At 46.0% G+C, this 19462-nt stretch overlaps 1 protein-coding gene across 6 annotated transcripts in view; it reads left to right on the top strand.

Annotated features, from left to right (window-relative positions):
• The window catches only part of COL16A1 (collagen type XVI alpha 1 chain), a 168348-nt gene that overhangs the window by 82941 nt on the left and 65945 nt on the right, over positions 1 to 19462 (top strand). For all 6 annotated transcript variants that reach the window (XM_077337466.1, XM_077337465.1, XM_077337467.1 and 3 more), the window contains exons 17-28: positions 44 to 88; positions 199 to 294; positions 4052 to 4090; positions 4230 to 4274; positions 5588 to 5623; positions 5957 to 6073; positions 6209 to 6244; positions 7912 to 7947; positions 11602 to 11694; positions 12682 to 12726; positions 13659 to 13694; positions 15430 to 15483. In XM_077337466.1, the coding sequence (XP_077193581.1) occupies positions 44 to 88; positions 199 to 294; positions 4052 to 4090; positions 4230 to 4274; positions 5588 to 5623; positions 5957 to 6073; positions 6209 to 6244; positions 7912 to 7947; positions 11602 to 11694; positions 12682 to 12726; positions 13659 to 13694; positions 15430 to 15483 (678 nt within the window). The remainder of the gene's footprint in view (positions 1 to 43; positions 89 to 198; positions 295 to 4051; positions 4091 to 4229; positions 4275 to 5587; positions 5624 to 5956; positions 6074 to 6208; positions 6245 to 7911; positions 7948 to 11601; positions 11695 to 12681; positions 12727 to 13658; positions 13695 to 15429; positions 15484 to 19462) is intronic.

Here is a 19462-nt window from a genome sequence, read left to right on the forward strand (position 1 = left end):
AGGCAGGATATGCTAATTAATCTCTCTTTCTCTTTCAATCCAGGGACGGCCTGGAGAGATATGCGTGGTGGGACCCAAAGGTCAGAAGGTACTGTGCTGTTCAAGTGTTGGACCATGAAGCTCCATCAAGGAGAAACTAATCTTCTGATGCTTCTTACTTTGCTGGACTTCTCACTAATAGTCATATGTATATTCTAGGGTGACCCGGGGCTCGTTGGACCCGAAGGGCTTGCTGGGGAGCCAGGACGCCCAGGCCTGCCAGGAATGGCTGGAGTCGGTCTTCCAGGAAAACCGGTAAGGATTGCCTCCCAGCCGGTGCCCAGTTTCTTCATTCTGACGGCAACTTGGGCCTTTGTTGCCAAGAAGTTCCATTTTATAATGAAAGAAACTTGATCAACCATGGTTTAATTTCCATGGCCTCCTGACAGTAAGCAGATTGTGGTAGACATTTTCTGCCATCCATTGTGATCGAAATGTGCAAGCTGCAGAGGGAAGGCATGGCCTGAGGGGAACCAAATCAATAGCTTTCAGAATGGGGTGGATATTTTTGGCAAACAGAGGCCTTGTAGTGTTCAAATATTTAATCAGAACTGGGTGGGTTTTGTAACTGGGAAAGCCAGTGGCCTGAGTATCCCAGTCTCTCCTCTCTCCGCCTCCCCTATGCACTTTGTTTTTGTTTCTTTTTTAAAATCCACGACACCTAAATCCCTAGCCCACATGACTGTGGGGATAAGCTAAGAAGTATTGCTTCCTAAAGTCCTGGGCTCCGAGACTTCACAGCACTTCTGAGCGATCAGCAGGATTCCGTCACCCCCTCCCCCAGCTCCTCCTTATAGTTACTTGAAGTCATATTTTATTATTATTATATAAATATAAATAAATAGCTATGGTGCTGGAATTTATGATTAGTGGTTTGGGGTATACATTTGTCCAACTCCTAAATGGCTTCTTATGGCTTCCCCACACGCTCTGGGTATTCCTTGGAAGTTGATCCACAAGCAGTGGAATCCATTTTGCCTCTGGTAGTTCCACAGGTCTGCCCTTTCTGTTTGTTTTAGCAGTTGTGGAACCCATTTGTTTTCTTCCACTTGGGCCTTCAGTAATGGAGGTTTTCAAGGGAGCCAGCTGTCAGCCTCAGCTGAATTGTTGTTGTTCTCAGAATGCCCCCCCCCGTAAAGTCACTGCACTCTATCTCAGTGGTTCTCAACCTTCCTAATGCCATGACCCTTTAATCCAGATCCTCATGTTGTGATGACCCCCAACCATAAAATTACGCAAGTGTACTTTCACAGAAATTAAATCAAAACTGGACAATGGCGTGAAGATCCATTGTTCAGGATTGTATATAAATTGGTATTTTTCCAGGGTTTCTCAGTTCAGTTCTGCCTCTTGTCTCACCATACCAATATTGCTCTTTTCTGGTGCTCCAGACAGACGAACGCTCTACCCCGCAAGGCTGTTGTGTAGATGACGCCCTCCCCCCCCCTGGCCAGGCTGCTTGCCCTGCTGTGACCCCTGTGAAAGGGTCATTTGACCCTCAAAGGGGTCCCAACCCCCAGATTGAGAACCACTGCTCTAGATACATCTCTGGGCTGTTATGATGATAAGCTTTGAAGACTCTCAGAATTCCCCCTTTTTTAAAAAAAAAGGTAAATATCTATCCTTCCCCCCGTCCCCCCGAAAAAAGACACATCTCCATGAGAGAAGAGACTAGAAATATTTTAAAAAATGAACTCTCCTAAGCTTATTGTTATGATGCTCCAGTGAAATATTGATATGCCATTGAAAAAGAAAGAAAAGGAAATCGCACATCTTTGTTGGAGGAGAGGAGAGGGGGTGGTTTGACCACCGCAAATCCAGTCATCGAGCAGTGGGCAGGAGGCAGGTGGGAGCAGAACAAAGAAATTCAACAGAAACATCATGCACAAGGGGAAAAAACAGCACAGAGTTTGCTTCCAGAAAGACAAGCAAGGTAAAAGAGATTTCAAAAGAACTGGAACAAACAAGCCTACCCCCTTTCCAAAGTGAAAATGAAAGGTGCAAGAATGCATGCAGAAATCAGGGGATACACTGAAGAAGTAGGGGGCCAGAACTAACAAAAATCAAAAATATGGAATAGTCCTATGTATCTTGTGCCATTTTCCCAGGAGTTCTTTTGGAAATATTCTGGGCGTGTGTGTGTTCTTGAACGTTAACCTCTTTCTCTCAATAAAACACTTCCTGATCACTGTGAAACTAGCAAATGGAGGCTAGGCAGGTGGTAGCGATCTGTCATGAAAAGACCACATCTGTGTTTGCTGCCGTTTCAGTCATGGATGAGGGACCAAAATAAAATTTCCCATAGGCCAACGCGGTATTGCATATACAAAGACTACCATCTGCTCACATGAGCCATTCTTACAAGCCGGGGGGAGAACTTTGCTAAACTCCTAACCACCTAGCCATTTTGACTTGAGCTGGGCAGATCTTGCCCATATCTGGTTGTTGTTGACTATTTATGAGACACACCCAACCTACTCAATGCTGGCAAAGCTGCATAAAGTAAAAGGACTTTGCTAGAAGGAAGAGAATGCAAAGAGCCAGAGGTGTGGCCAGGGTCAGACAATAAAGGCTGAAAATGCAGCTTCTCTGAGTTAGACCAGATGCTATTATGCAAATACACATATGCAAACTAACGTGCATAATTAGATGCCTTATTTTGGAATTTAAAAAAAAGGTATGCAAAACATGAATTAAATATACCCGAGCATAAAGTGTGAAAATAACTCCCTCCCCTTATCCTAATACCTTATAGTTTCTAATTAACTGTTGGCTTAATCTCAGTTTTGTGCAATGTAAAAAGAAAGAATTTTTTACAGTTTCGGTTCTGTGCCAATACAGTGGCTTGCAGCCAAAAGAAATGTAGTGCAAAGTGAGGTGGTGCTTGACAGATTAATGAGTAGTGTAGTTAAAGAACCTGGAGGAAGGGGAAATGTTACGCCCCAGGGAACACCTGGATGCATAACCTTCCTCTTTTCCTACCCCAGAGGACAGTCCCACCATGGTTCTTGTCTGTTATAGTACATGCTGCTGGTGTACTATGCAGGAGATGGGGAGGGGGCTAAAAGCAGCTGTGCCCCCCACTTTCCTTTTCAGGTGAACTACCTGGCAGACTTTGGTAGAGGAGGGAACCTTGAGGGGATACTGTTGGTCCACGAGAGTGCAGTTGCTTGGCAACAGAAGATACAATTTCAGAGCCTAGAAGAGCCAAAAATGGTGCAGGGAGCTGATGTGTGTGTGGTGGTCCTACACATGGCAATGTTTAGTTCCCACAAATAAGCGAGAAGAGCAGTTCTGGGGGCAGAAAATGACATTTGGACTTGCTGAATATATCAGTCTTTTGTTTAATTTTCTCAAGAAAAGAAGTTTTCATGGAATTAGCTAGTGTTTCCCACATTTCCAAATCTAGATTTGTTTACAGGAAAACCCAAACTCATATTAAATGTGGAACTTAACAAGCAGTAGGTATTCAGGGCAGAAGAATCCACAAGCCTGTTTCTTCCACTTTCCCCATCCAATGTAGGTTTTGTAGAATAAAGGTAGAATCTTCCAGGTATGGCAGAAGCAGATCCTATCCAGGTTCCTGTTTGGGAAGATCTTAGGGCCCTCCTAAGCAGAGAATTAAAAGGTAAAGGTATCCCCTGTGCAAGCACTGGGTCATGTCTGACCTTTGGGGTGACGCCCTCTAGCGTTTTCATGGCAGACTCAATACTTGGTGGTTTGCCAGTGTCTTCCCCAGTCATTACCGTTTACCCCCCAGCAAGCTGAGTAATCATTTTACCGAACTCGGAAGGATGGAAGGCTGAGTCAACCTTGAGCCGGCTGCTGGGATCGAACTCCCAACCTCTTGGGCAGACAGCTTCAGACAGCATGTTGCTGCCTTACCACTCTGTGCCACAAGAGGCTCTTAAGCAGAGAATACAGCCTTCTAAACCAATTGGAAGAGCATAACTTTGCTTAGGATGGCATTGTGCAATTCTGAACAAACTAAAAAGTTCTGCTTTCATTTCAGGGTGATCCAGGTGGCCCCCCAGGCCCAAGAGGAGAAAAGGTAAGGCAGGATTAGAGAGAGATTATTTAAGGTATTCTTTGCCCAAATTCCATCTGATATTGTTTCCAGACCTTGGCATTCTCATGGGTACCCTCTGTAGAGACACTCACTCCTTCTGTCTTCTGATTTCTGTTTCTAGGGGAGTTCGGGACCACCAGGGCCCAGCGGCTCAACCGGAAAGCCAGTAAGTTCCTCTTTCTACAAGCAAACCACAACAAAAATGGAAGGATCTCTGGCTTTGGCAGCGGTTTTCCCAAACTGACATAAGGAAGAGGGCCTGGCACAGACCCCTTGTGCACTTTCATGCTCTCCATCAGCCCTCGTGATTGCTGAGAATTCATTCGGGAAGGTGGACAAGGTCTTGCTCATTCTTCTGGGGAGCTGTGGGGTCTGTTGCAGAAGAACTTAAGCAGTAACATTAAAAGAGAACCGAGTATGTTTAGGAATGCAACTGCCGAGAGTGAAGTATGCGTCACCCCACACCCAAGAGCTGCTCCCCAAGGGCTGGATGAGCTCAGACCACTTTTAAAAACCTGCATTGCTAAGAGATTTGTCAGATGACTGGAGGTTTCTGTGCAAAGGGAGAGTCTAGTCTGAAGCAGCCAAGCGAGAGAGATTGGGAGAGGACCTTAAGATTGACAGAGAAGCTGTGGTCTGAGAGAGAAAAGGAGGCAGGAATAAGTCAGCTGTGGGCACGTGTGTTGGGAAGGGGGGTTTGTCCAGGTGCTTAGATGGAGATGGATTGTAGTGCTAAAAGTAAACAGGGATCATGTGATTGCACTTGTTTTTGTCCTGCATTTCAGAACTTCGTGGTATCCCAGAGCAGTTACCCTCTGTGGGTCCAGAGACACAGACATCCCTCTCAGGCTTTGATAATATATATATTTTTTAAAGAAAGACTGACAGAGGAATGGCCCAGGTGGGATAAATTGCAATCATAGCAAGAGCTGGAGAGCCCTAAGAGAGATAAGCGTGTAACATTTTCTTTAATTAAGTTGTAATTGGCTGTTGGCAGGCATTACATTGCTGGAAACAAAAGAGGAAGGGTGCAAGATCTTCAAGATTCCACCCCTTGACAAAAAGAGAGCCACCTTAGCAAAACAGGGGAGAAGAATTCAACAGGGGACTTAGAGGAAGTGGTTATAGGCAGGGGTAGTCAAACTGCGGCCCTCCAGATGTCCATGGACTACAATTCCCAGGAGCCCCTGCCAGCGAATGCTGGCAGGGGCTGCTGGGAATTGTAGTCCATGGACATCTGGAGGGCCGCAGTTTGACTACCCCTGGTTATAGGCCTTGTACACCACCTGGATAACCCTGACCCTGTCTGTGCCATCCAATTTCCCTTCCCCTATATGTTTAGGATACACTTTTGTAGGAGTAGGTTCCATGGAGTTCCATGGGATTTATTTCCAACTAGGACAAGAGTTCACACCTCCTTACATTCTATGCGTATTTGACCTACTTGGTCTCCCTTATTGTCCCTCTTTTTCCCTGCAGGGAAAACCGGGAGGTCCTGGTCTGAAGGGAGAAAAGGTGAGCATCTGGATCGAAGTAGGACCTTGGATGTTCTCCAGGTCCAAAGAGGACTAGCCCAGAAAACACTTCAGGAAGGAACACCATGGTTAATGCTTGCTTGGTGATAAGAGCAACAGGTGTCTGCCCCCAAAGTCGTGGTGGGGACTGGAACTTCTTCTGGGCTGAAGTGCCGTCTTTCATGGAAGAGAGCCCAGGGATCTAGCCCAAGATCTTTGTTGAGATAATTTAGTTTTCTGATTATGGAAATCGAGACTTGTGTTTTGTGCAACCACTAGCCTTTGCTTGGTTTCCTTTCATTTCCCTGTGACCATCCTGAATTTCTTTTAACAGGGGGATCCATGCGAAGTTTGTCCAGCCATCCCAGAAGGTTTAACCAATGCAGTCAGCATCCCTGGGAAACCAGGACCCAAGGGGGAGCCTGGGTCACCAGGGAAGCCAGGCAAATCGGTGAGTGTCACTGGGTGACTGCTCCTTTCTGAATGAGGAACAGCAATGTTTAATTGCCAGACAAGGACTTTGGGAATCCTATGCAATCCTACTCACTTAATTTTTGTTCTTCATTCTCTCTCTCTCTTTCTTTAGGATCAGCCTGGCCCTCCAGGACTAAAAGGCAACAGGGTAGGTATCTGATCCAGCTGTCAAGCTTTTGCTGAACTCTCAATGAGCAGAAGAAAATCTCTTTATTGTAAAAAAAAAATGGGGAACAGAGCACAAGGTGCTTCCTTGCTAGAACTAAAGGGCAAGTTTACAAGCATAACTTTTATGTTTTCCCTGAGACCCTTCTCCCCAATCTGAAAATAGACATGATGAACAAAATTCCACACACTCATGTTTCTCAGGCAAAACACACACTAGAACAGTGAGCAGTAAGCAGACTTCACCTGGAAGCTTTGGTGTGGATCAGGGGCCTATATAGTACCCATCCTATTTGTATAAGCGGACTTGAATGTCTCCTTGTATGGTCAAAGATAGGTAGTGGCATGCAGGATACCAGATGTACTGCCAGCTTTTGTCCTACCGCAAGTGCACCAGATAGATTACAGCCAACTGTGTCATACTCCCTTCCTCTCACAAGAGAGCATGCAGGAAGTGATGCATAAAACAGTGGTCCCCAGTGTTTCCCTGGTACCTGCTTGCTTCTTCCCTGAAGCATCACTTCCTCAAATCAGAAAGCCAGTCCTGACCTTCCCCCAGTTAAGCAGGGAGGGCTTGAAATAGATCCCAGGAAACATTGCTTTTGCATTCTCAGAGAGCTCCCCATCTGTAGGTAGCAGCCCTTTGGGAACAGCCACCTTCATTGGAGGGAGAATGCTCAGCTTGGGACCCCCCAGCATTTTGTGATAGGGACCACCACCCTACATCATCCATTTTTGTGTGCACCCACTACCTCATCCTCAAATTCAAAGTCCCTAAAGGTTTAGTAAGGCTGGGAATCTCTGGTGTAGGAAAGGGTGTACAATAGCACATACACATGGGAGGTATTGGGCTTGTAGGCTAGTGGTTCTGCTCCCTTTGACTCTTTCAGGGGTTTCTTCACTCACCTCACAGGAATTAATGACTTCTGTATGAGTTGTCAGGAGCAGTTGCCTTCAGATTTGCCACATGGGAGGGATCATGAGACCCAAATTGGTCCACTGAGGATATAAAGTATGTGGATCTGGGTGAAGTTTGGCATGGAGTGTAGTGGAGGTGTGTTTGTTCAGGCACATCCCCCGCTAGAGGTGTGTTTGCTCAAGCACGCACCTGCTAGAAGTGTGTGCTCAGATATGCCCCTCCCAAGTGTGTGTTTGGCATGCAGCTCTGCCCTTGTGTCGCGTATTTAATTCCACTTTCAACAGCCTAGTTGAGCAGTCACATCATGAAATAGCTGTATGTGGCAGAGATTGCTCTCCTGCTTCACCAGGTTTTGAATTCGATACAACTCCACCCCGCTCACATGCTCAAAAGACTCATAGAATCATACAGTTGAAAGGGGCCATCCAGGCCATCTAGTCCAACCCCCTGCTCAACACAGGATCAGCCCTAAGCTTCCATGATAAGTCTCTCTTCATCCACTGCTTGACGACCACCAATGAGGGGGAGCTCACCACCTCCTTAGGCAGTTGATTCCACTCTTGTGGGCCTGAACATGCCTGGTGTTTGAGCTAAAACACTCTATTGTTAATGCTACCAAAGATCTTTCTCCTGCTAGGGCATTCTTCCCCAGCCTCAGTGGCCTCTCCCAGTTGCCAACTGTTCCATTGCCTTCTTTAGGATTCTGTATTCCCTGTTCTCTTTTTTTTCAGGGAGACCCTGGGATCAATGGAATCAAAGGAGAGAAGGTAGGTGATTGCTTCTCTTGATATGGCCATCTGGATCACCCTTTAGAACCTATTTTCTGGTTGTGTTGGTTGCCTTGCTGTCTCCAGACCTAGTCCCGGCACAGTGGTCTTTGCCCACCACCCTCTTTTCCTACATTACCACCAGCCCATATCTTTCTCTTAGACATGCATATACCAAAGAAACAAGCTCTGTTAATAAAGTTGGGAGGTCGAGACAGCAACAAGTGCTATCAGCACAAGAAAGTGTTGAAGGATCCTTATTACAGCATGAGGATGCTGTTGGCTGATGGCAGATCTGAATACACCCGTACAAAAAAGTCATAATATGGAAAATAATCCTATTAATGAAGAATGGTTAGAATTAGAGACGATGATCCAGGAAGAGTCAGATGGCTGAATGTTTTAATTTATGGGTTAAATTATCTCTAGAAAAATAGGCCGTATGTATATTTTTATTTATTATTGTATTTATAGACCATCACTCTCAGCCCAGCCAACTTGTGATGGTTTCCATAAAGCCTAGATAAAAACCCCAGTACAATCAAAATTGGCGGCAGCAATCAACAAACTACACCCCCCATACCATCCCTCAACCCTTCCGATAACAGTTGCTGTTGCCCTGGAAGATGGCCACAGGGGGCTACGGGCTACAAAAGGAGGGCCCCAATCTTATTACCCTGGCCTCAACCAAACGCCTGACGGAAGAGCTCTGTCTTGCAGGCCTTGCAGTCCCTGGGTCCCATTCTCCCTCCCACCAAAAGTTCAAGGGGTCATATGTGATTTTCCCATCCTAGTTGATCAGGAGTGGTTTAAAGATTCCTAGCACCAGAACCAGTTTTAAGGATTTGTGAGGCCCTAGCAGAGTACAGTTGCGGCAGGAGCAGCCAGACTGGGGGCAGAGGGGCTTGCCACAGTGGAAAGGGGTGTCACTCTGAGTGTCCTTAAAGAGGAGAAAGGGTGGAGGAGAGAGGCTGCAGCCCTGATCCATGGGGGGGTGAGCCACTGGGTGGGGCCTATAGCATAACCTTAGGGACAGTATTAGAAAAGCTGAAGCTCAATATGAGCTTAGGCTAGCAAGAAGTGCTTTGTTGCTGTTATTTGTGAAGTCATGTCCGACTCATTGCGACCCCATGGACAATGATCCTCTAGGCTTTCCTGTCCTCTACCATTCCTCGAAGTCCATTTAAGCTTGCACCAACTGCTTCAGTGACTCCATCCAGCCACCTCATTCTATGTCGTCCCCTTCTTCTTTTGCCCTCAATCGCTCCTAGCATTAGGCTCTTCTCCAGGGAGTCCTTCTGTCTCATGAGGTGGCCAAAGTACTTGAGTTTCATCTTCAGGATCTGGCCTTCTAAGGAGCAGTCAGGGCTGATCTCTAGGACTGACCGGTTTCTTTGCCTTGCAGTCCAAGGGACTCACAAGAGTTTTCTCCAGCACCAGAGTTCAAAAGCCTTAATTCTTTGACGCTCGGCCTTCCTTATGGCCCAACTTTCATAGCCATACATTGCAGCTGGGAAGACCATAGCCTTGACTAGATGCACTTTTGTTGGCAGGGTGATGTCTCTGCACAAAAATCCAACTCCCCAGGAGTAGATTCGAGTTCCATTCTCCCTTAACCCATGGTTTCCAACTGCCCCTTTGTGACTAATGTATTTATTCTGCGGATATCAACTCAGAAGATTCCCCAGTGAGGCATTTCCAGTAGTTGGAGTTGTTTCCCAGCGCACTGTCCATCATATTATGTTTACCATCCATCAAAGCATCTTCAGCCCATCCACCCCTTCCCTGTGTACCCTGTGCCCACCTATTATTTGTTTAGGTTTTAAAACTTTTAATTTTATGATGTTACAGTACAAATAGAAAGCAACAGATTAAAGGACGGGGGGAAATGCAACCCCAGGAATGCTTGTTCCATTGTGGTCTCAACCTTTTTTGAAAACTCAGTGTGGGTATTGTAGCCTCCAGTGATTCATTGATGAAAGATCCCTTCCTCCTCCTTCATGCCATTTAATTCTCAGATTGGGGTGAGAATTTCCCTATTGCTCTATTTTGATAACACTGGTGATTAATGAGTGGTGGAAATGGCAAAACAACAATGAACGTGCTTTGGAAATGGAAAGTGACAATTGCATGGAGAGAGCCGTGGTTCCTTGGCACTCATCAATACCACACAACAAAGTGACGCGAAACAGTTTTATTTTTTAAAATTAGGAATACGTTATGTAATCGGGGGAAGGCAAACGGTCAGAACAAAACATGCATCATGGATGGAAAAACAGCAAAGGGTAAATTGGCGGTCCCTCTTCTAAAAACAAGTGCAGCATGTATTTTTTAGGGGGGGACAATCTGACTATCCTTCCAAGATGGAGGTTCTGTGGCTGGGCAGGAAGGTTCCAAGTGAATTCCAAGTGTGGGGGAGGACCAATGTTGGCCCAACCTGGAGGATGTGCAGCTATCAGTGGTTCACTCTTTGTATGGAACCTGGGTGTAATCCTGGATGCTTCGCTCTCCACGGAGGCCCAGGTCATAAAAGTAGCATAGCTAGCCTTCTACCATCTTCGCCAAGCCAAACACCTAGCCACAGTGATCCATGCGACAGTCACCTCTGGGCTAGACTTCTGCAACTTGCTCTGCTTAGGCCTAGCCTTAACTTTGATCTGGAAACTGCAATTGGTCTAGAATGCAGTGGCCAGGATCCTCACAGCAACACCATGGAGGTCCCACATCTGGCCCATTTTCCACTGCACTGGCTACCAATTGAATTCCGGATCAGGTTTAAGATCTTGGTAATTACCTTCAAGGCCATATGCGGTCTTAGCCCCGTGTACCTGAGGGACAGCCTCTCTGCCTATGCCCCTCAAAGGAGATCTGCACTCTGACACCTCCAACCGGCTAGTGATCCCTGGCTCCAAGGAAATCCACTTGACCTCAACCAGGGCCAAAGCCTTCTCTGTCCTGGACCCCACCTGGTGGAACGAGCTCCCAGAGGAAATCAGGGCCCTAACAGAACAAAAATAGTTCCACAAGACCTGCAAAAGGGAGCGCCTCCAACAGGCATTTGATTGAGGTTGGATCAAAACTAAACAGCATTTCCTGAGCCTCTGAACCTCCCTCTGTTGAACCCATGCGATGGATCTGACCAACCTTGGGCCTGTTAGATTGTTTACCCTGTTAGAATGTTCGCTGTTTATTGTTAATATTGTTATTATTATTACTGTTACCTTCATTCGTTATAATCATCGAGTTTGGTGTATTGTTCCTGTTTATGTTCTATGTGAACTGCCCTGAGCCTTAAGGGAGGGCGGTATACGAATGCAAGTCAGTAAATAAATAAATAGTTACTGCATAATCGCATTACCACACATGCACAAAACAAAAAATTAAAACCTACCATGAAGAGCATGATTGGAGGATGCTTCTTCACGCAACAAATATGGAAACCATGCAGTGGGTTGCAACCAGGGAATTCATCCTACAACTGGCACAAACTCAAAAAAATCCCTTGAAGATTTTTCTGTCCAACTTCCAACATTTGGGCAGCTGTCCCTTGCAATACTCCCGTGCTATTTCTCTATATTCAGTTGTGTTTTCCTTATTCCCCCTTCCTCAAGAGCTATTTTCACTGATACCTGGCTGTCTTCTTTTTCCTGTAAGGGTGAGCCATGTCTTTCATGCAGCCCTATGGCCCTTGAATCCACATTGGAGTCTCCCAGAAAAGAAGGGCCCAAAGGAGAACAAGGGCCACCGGTAAGTATTGGGCCACCTTCCAAGACTGTGGCTGAGATATCTACAAAAATCCCCTTTTCTCTGTGTTCAGTTTAGGAGCTCCATACAAAGATAAGAGCCCTGCAGGATCACCCCAGTGGTCCCTCTAGTCCTGTATCTTATTTCATACAATGGTCAAACAGTTGACCTAGAGAGGCAACAAATAGGTCATAGAGCCAAGACCCTTGATGTTGTCTCCTAGTGCTGGAATTCATATTCAGGTGCCTCTGAATATAGAGGTTCCCTTTAGACACCATGGCTAGTAGCCATTGATGGACCTCTCCTCCATGAATCTGTCTAAGGGCTTTTTAAAGCCAACTCTGCTCATGGCTGTCACAGCATCCTTTGGTGGGTTGTTCACCAGTGGCTTATGGGAGGAAGCATTATCTGTGGGACTCCTGTCAACATTTTGAGTGGACGAGGCAAAGAATGTATTTTCTATGTGCTTCGGTACATAGCAGTGGAACCTCAGATTTTTAAGAGGATGTGTTCATGCAAGCCAAAGCTGAATGCACGTAGAAAATAGTGAGTTGCCCCATTCTTACAAAATAGCAGCCTCACTTATTGGAAGGGTTGCACATACCATGCACTCCTCTTTTGTGGGTCTGCATGCCACAGGTGAACATCTGAAAAGGTCTAAAGGAGTAGGGAAGGGATAAAAAGCAGCACGGTAGTGGGAATGTGTTCTAACACCCATGGTTTCTAGTTCTCATTGCCATAAGGAAAAGGTCTCAAAATCTCTGAGCAACTCCTGTCTACAGGATTCATATTAATGAATAACCATTCAGTTCAGCGATGAGGCTGAGGAAGAATATCAATTAACTCTGCAAACCTGCGGTTCCCAGCTTTAATGGGAAAATCCATAACAGCTTTGTTTGAAAGATCAGGCGTAGGACCCAGGGCTTTCCTCCTCCCAACCTTTCTGCTGACTCCTTAATTTATTAAGATGGTTTTTGTTTTCTTTTACAGGGCAAATCCGGCCCTCCGGGGCCAGATGGAATCAGAGGAGAAAAGGTAAAAAGGAAGGACTTCCAGGTTACCATGGAGACTCCCTAAAGTGTATTTTATCCCTGCAAGTACCAACCAATCAGAGATCCACATAGAGTTCCCATTCACCAGGTTGTGATAGCAGATCCTCCAACACCAGCTCCTATTGCCCCCTGCCACTCCAAGTGATGGTGAAAGAAATTTTTTTTAAGATACTGCATTATGTACCACACTATGTCACTTATGGTAAAAATTCAGAGTTGATGTAGGATAATTCTAGGAATTGTTGTGTCATGGTGTTGTGGAGAACCAGGGGGGAAAGCCTTCTCTCTTCCCAGTAGCGTTGAACGGGAGACAAATATCCCATGTAAAAATAGCCTGAAGGTTCTCTTAAAATGGCTGTACTTCCTGCAAAGGACTCTGAGAGCTATAGTTTTACATGGGTGTTCAGAAATCTTTATCTGTCTGCTCAGAATCGCAACGCCACAAGTTCCTTGCCAAAGATCTCTGACAGTGAAGCCAAGCAAAGACCATTGTGTGTTAAATAATCCCAAGTGCCATGTGATTCCATTCTTTCATTTATATACTTGATGGTCATACACATTTCTGGGATGATGTGAGATTTTATATAATTCTGTTTCTGTCAGAGTTACCACCCCTGGGTTTGGGAATACCTGGAGATTTCAGGGGTGGAGCTTGAGGAGGCCAGGATTTGGAGAGAGGAAGTACTTCGGCAGGAGGTAATGCTATAGAATCCACCATGTACTGAGCTCTGTTGAATAAAATGGGAGTGACTTCTGCATAGACCAGTTTAAGATTACTCCCTGCAGAATATGTACACATCTGATCATGGCAACAGAGTGGCTGAAGACTTCATTTCTAAGGACAGCCAACCATTTAAGAATTACTATTGTTTCTTGTCCTACTTCAATAACACACATGTTTTTTCTCTTCCTTAGGGAGATACTGGACCTGTAGGACTCACAGGAAAACCTGTAAGTACATGGGGTGGAGGCAGTCTCTTTCTGAATTCACATTAGTAACTGGATTTTTTGGTCAGAATAGCAGAGGAAGTGGCTGTGTAATCAGCACCTTGGAGAGGGACCGTGACTCATTGGTAGTGTATCTGCTTGGCATGCAGAAGGTTCGATCTCCAGCATCTCCAGTTGGAAGGACCAAGTAGTCAACGATTGGAAGGACCTGAGGCCCTTGGAGACCCTGCTGTCAGTCAGAATAGACAATACAGATCTTAATGGACCAAGGGTCTGGTTCAGTATCAGGTAGTTTCCCGTGTTCAGCTTCGCAGCAGCAATAACAGCATGTGGAATTTGTGGGGGAGTTGATAAGTTAATAGTCTTTTGAGATCAGATGGTTGATTCCTGTGGTGATAAACAACTAAAGGTTTGGCTACAGGATTCTCGATCATTCTGTGGAAATACCAACAATGGCTGGACTGGCGGCTGGTGAATCCGGGTGCCAGGAGTGCCCGCTGTGCCGCTGCAGCTGCTGCCACCTGTCCGCACTCTCCTGGGCAACCTCAGGGGAAGGGGGTGGCGGTGCAGCAAATGGAGCTTGACTCTGCGGACTCACCAGCCACTGCTGCTTCTTCTCCAAGGCCGGCCAAATTCTCGTGAAGGTGGGGGTGGCCTCGGAGGACAAGTGGTGGCTGGCGAGTCCCAGAACTGAGCCCCATTCACTGCTTCATTGCGGCTTCTCCTCCGAGGCCACCCGTACTCTCCATCTACTGGTGTGCTCCCTTGGGTGGGACTACAGACATCATGTCCGTATTCACATCCGTTTGAGAGGGTACGCCAGTAGATGTTTCTGCATCAAAAATACTGACAGCTCAGATGCGTTCATTTTGAAATGTTGCCTAACTTCAGACAGAACATAAAAGCATCGATTTGGAAGATCCGCTTTACTGGGAACATTTATAAATAATAACAATAACAACAACAATAACATTTCTAAAAATGTTATCCTGTTCTTCCATGTTGCTCAGGGTGGGTAACAACATTTAAACAACATACAAACTTAAAAGTTAAAACATTTACAGTGATTCTAATGCCCCTAGCTAAAATCCTTGGATGTGAGGGGGGTTTGGTAAAGGAGCCGATCTTCCAACTCCCCTCCCCCTCCAGCAGTGAGGTCAGCCTTTATTGGTGGGTGTTATTTGAGGCCTCAACCACAGGACTGGTGGAATAGCTCTATCTTTCAGGCCCAGCAGAGCTGGTTTAAGTCTTGTAGAGCCCTGATCTCTCCCAGGAGCACATTCTACCAGGCTGGGGCCAGGACTGAAAAGGCCCTGGCTCTGGCCGAGGCCAATTTCATCTCCACTGGGCTGGGGACCAATTCTTCTGGTTAGAACATTCCCCTGTCACTTCTCTTCTGAGCTTCTCCCTTCCCTTATTACCTTGTTCTTTGCTTCATGCAAGTTTGAAAAGTAGATAAGAAGCCAGCAGGAATTATTGTGAACGTTTCCAAAGTTTCCAGAAGTTATAACATCACATATGGCAGAGTAACATGCTAGAGAAGAGGGAATTCAGTTGACATTTTTCTTGATTAATATTTGGATGCACATCACTACAACCTATTTTACACTGTCAATCAAACAAGAACCAACACAAGCATTCTTTAATGGCGACAGTGACTTGGGACGACTCCCCCAATTCACCCCACAAACACACACATTCCAAACTCTGCTGGAACTGACTCTTTGTTTATTTCTAGGGCAGCCGAGGAATCAAAGGAGACAGTGGAGATACAGGAGCCAAAGGCGAGAAGGTGAGCCAACTCAGCATCAGAGCATGAAAAGGGCTTGTGTAACCTCTCCATATCCATGAAGCAGCCAGTGGGCCATAATTGGGCTTGCCAACTGATGGGGAGACCAGGACTCAAATTCTTGCTTCCCTGGGAAGCATCTTGAGGGCCCTCACAGATTTGTTTTGAGGATCAAGCAGGAGCAAAAGCCATTCGGATGGCCACAAGCTCCCTGGAATTTATTTGTTCTAAAAGATAGAATCATAGAATCATAGAGTTGGAAGGGGCCATACAGGCCATCTAGTCCAACCCCCTGCTCAACGCAGGATCAGCCCTAAGCATCCTAAAGCATCCAAGAAAAGTGTGTATCCAACCTTTGCTTGAAGACTGCCAGTGAGGGGGAGCTCGCCACCTCCTTAGGCAGCCTATTCCACTGCTGAACTACTCTGACTGTGAAAATTATTTTCCTGATATCTTGCCTATATCGTTGTAGTTTAAACCCATTACTGCACGTCCTTTCCTCTGCATCCAACAGAAACAGCATCCTGCCACAAATTAGATAGCTAACAAATTAGAGCCAGCATGGTATAGTGGTTAAGAGCAGTGGCCTATAATCTGGCAAATTGAGTTTGATTCCCCGCTCCTCCACATGCAACCATCTAGGTGACCTTGAGCCAGTCACAGTCCTGCTAGAGCTGGTCTCACAGAGCAGTTCTGTCAGGGTTCTCTCAGCCCCACCTACCTCACAGGGTGTCGTTGTGGGGGGAGGAAAGGGAAGACGACTGCAAGCCGCTTTGAGACTCCTTTGGGTAGTGAAAAGTGGGGTATAAAAACTAACTCTTCTAAACTGACCAGTAGTCACCTGAAGGTTCACCTGCAGCAGCCACCATGAGGCAGAAGGGAACCAGCCCAGTTGGTGCCCTCTCTCTCTTTAAGCTCTGGAAGACCTCACCTTCCTCAGAAACTGATCAATGGCCACTGTGAACTGCCCAAAGGCCGCATATCAGAGCACTATCTGTGGGGCGGCAGTGGGAGTTCCGTGATATGGTTGGAGGCATGGAACTTAGGTTTGGACAGACAAAGTGCACCATAGCGTTTGGCAGTCTGCATTCGAAGGCAGGCATAGCAGATGGGGGTTGCATGCACTTTTGTTGATCTAGGTGTGTGGAGGAGGACCAATTTGACATTTTGCAAAAAATTGATTCTGTACCTTTCCTGTATTTTTGGGAGCCTCATAGGCAAGCCAAATCAACAAACATGGAGAAGGAACGAGACTGTCTGGGGCCTGCCCCTAGCCTGTGCACAAGGGGGGGGGTTGGGAGTTTAATCCCCCCCTTTAAAATTAAATAAAAGAAATAAAACAAAAAGCTACTCACTGGATCAATGAAAACGTTTTAGCAATGGCACAAGACAGAAAAATAATAGAAGAAGAGTTTAAAAACTCAAGAATTGAGAGGGGACTAATTGAGAATTTTAACGAGGGCTCACAGGGCTGCACCAGCCTACACCAGCCAAAGCCCTCCCTGCCTCCTAGCCTTCCTGGGTGGTGCCTGGCAGCTGATCGGAGGGTTATGGAGAAGGCACAGTGGTGCAGAAGGAAAATGTATTAAAATGCAGGCTCGCATGCTACAACTACTTATTATTACTATTACTATTATTACTATTATTATTATTATATTTGATCTTTATCCCGCTGCTCCTGGCAAGCCAACCCACAGCGGGTTCCAGATAAAAACCCACATAAAACATACAAATGCAATAACCCCCATTAAAATAATACCCCTAGCAGCAGCACAATCTTCAACCCTCACAGCCACTGAGGCTGCCTCCCGTGTACCGTAGGGAGACTCCAAGTGCCGGCAACCCCCAGCAGCAATGGATGGCCTGCTGTAGGTCTTCTCGCTCTTCTTTCCTTTCCTTTCCTTTTTCTGGGGGGCCCATCTGATCTTCCATGCCCCAGCCTCAACCATAGCCCTGGCGGAAGAGTTCCGTCTTTCAAGCCCTGCAGAACGCCAGAAACTCCTGCTTACTGAGAGTTCATTCTGAAACCGACAAAGGGTGGCTCCAGGATTCGCCTAGCACAGCCCTGTAGTTGCCACTTGTCACTTGTGGCTAGTACAGGAGGCTGCACTGTTGCTATGTTGAAAAAAAATCTCCCACCACTGCTCGATGCAGTGGCAGCCAACCTACTGTCTACCCATATCCATCCAAACATCAGTCAAGTAGCTATGTTTTTCTACACAGAAAAAGGTTAGGCTCATCCCTGACTCTTGCTGTAGCCTGATATAGATTCCCCCAGGACAGGCATTGACTGACCTTGTGGGGAACAATAGCAGACACGATCGCGATAGCCCTGTTCTCTGTTTCTGTGTAATTGCCTATTATTATTGTTGTTGTTATTGTTGTTGTTGTTGTTGTTATTATTATTCTCCCCAGAGACTCGAGGCGAGTTACAGCATAAAACCCTGAATAAAACCATACAATAAAATCCATAAAACCCCAATGCCCAATAATACACAGAATACAATAATAAGACAGATGCATCAAAAACAATAATATCTATATAAGTTACCCCAGATATAATATGTATAGTAGTATAATATAGTGTGTAGTGTAGTATGTAATAGTGTAGTATAATATCTATATAACCCCAGATTCTCTGCTATGTAGAGGATGTGGTCATGTGCACACTTCCTGTCCATGATCAGCAGTGTCTTCAAAGCAGCATTGGTGATCACAAGGAGTGGTCAAGGGTTCATGCGCTTGACCACTTCCTCTGCACACTCACGTTCCGCAGACAACCAGACAATTACACAGAGGCAGGAAATGGACTAACATGCTTGTGCCCCCCCTCAATTTATTTATTTTTGGATTTATATCCCACCACTTCTCCAGGGGACTCGTAAGCCATTGTCTGTGTTGGGCTTGTAGCTGACCCTGATCAGCTCTAGTGATTCTGTAGGATTTTCAAGGCAAGAGTCGGATGGCTGCGGCCTGTCATTGCTTGCCTCTGCCTAACAGCCCTGGACTTCTTTGGTGGTCTCCCACCCAGAACCAAGGCTGCTTAACTTCTGAGATCTAACGACACTGGGCCAGCCTGAGCCATCCAGGTCAGGACAAGTCTGATTGGCTAGTGTCCATGTCATCAAAACATACCAGGGATGCAGTTTTTCTTTTCAGAAAGTATGTTTTGGGCCAGAGGGAGGAATATATATACCGCTTTATTTTTTTTTAAGATAGGTAATGTTGGTTGCACTTTTCACTACTCCCAGTGTGCCTGAACCACATAGGAGAGGCAAGTCTGAGGCCAGCTTTTGACTGGTGTAGAGATCTACTCATAACACACTTCGCAAAGCTGGGTTCACACTTCAGGCTGAGAGCTTGATGCAGAATTAAAAACTTAATCCCCATTCCCTTTTGCAGCCAGCTCGTAAAAAATAAGCCATGTTTAAGCCAGGCGGTGATGCTGAGGATTCTGGAGGCGTTCCTTTGCAGCGTAGGAAACTGCAAAGGATCATAATGCTGATAGCTGCCATTCAGGGTTGTTTATTTCTGGTGGCTTGGTGCCGGAGTTGAGAGCAGCGGCCTCTAATCTGGGGAGCTGGGTTTGACTTACCAGTTATCCACATGCAGCCAGCTGGGTGACCTTTATGTTTGTTTGTTCGTTTGTTTATTGGTTTTGTATATCGCCGCTCCCACACTGCGGTTCACAGCAGTATCAATAAAATTCACCCCCCAAACAGTAAAACAATATAAAATATAAATACAGTTGCAAATACAAGTACAAGATGGCGGCATTTTTGAAATTGCTCCCCATACTCCAGGCATCGATCTTTATATGTCACAGTCATATAACAGTTGGAGCTGTTCTCAAAGCAGTTCGGTCAGAGCTCTCTCAGCCCCACCTCCCTCACATGGCTTCTGCTGTGGGGAGAGGAAGGGGAGGCGATTGTAAGCCGCTCTGAGACTCCTTCGGGTCTCAAATTACTTACCTTTCCTATCT

This window comes from Paroedura picta, chromosome 5 (genome assembly GCF_049243985.1).
Source record: "Paroedura picta isolate Pp20150507F chromosome 5, Ppicta_v3.0, whole genome shotgun sequence".
In the NCBI taxonomy this organism is placed as follows: Eukaryota; Metazoa; Chordata; class Lepidosauria; order Squamata; family Gekkonidae; genus Paroedura; species Paroedura picta.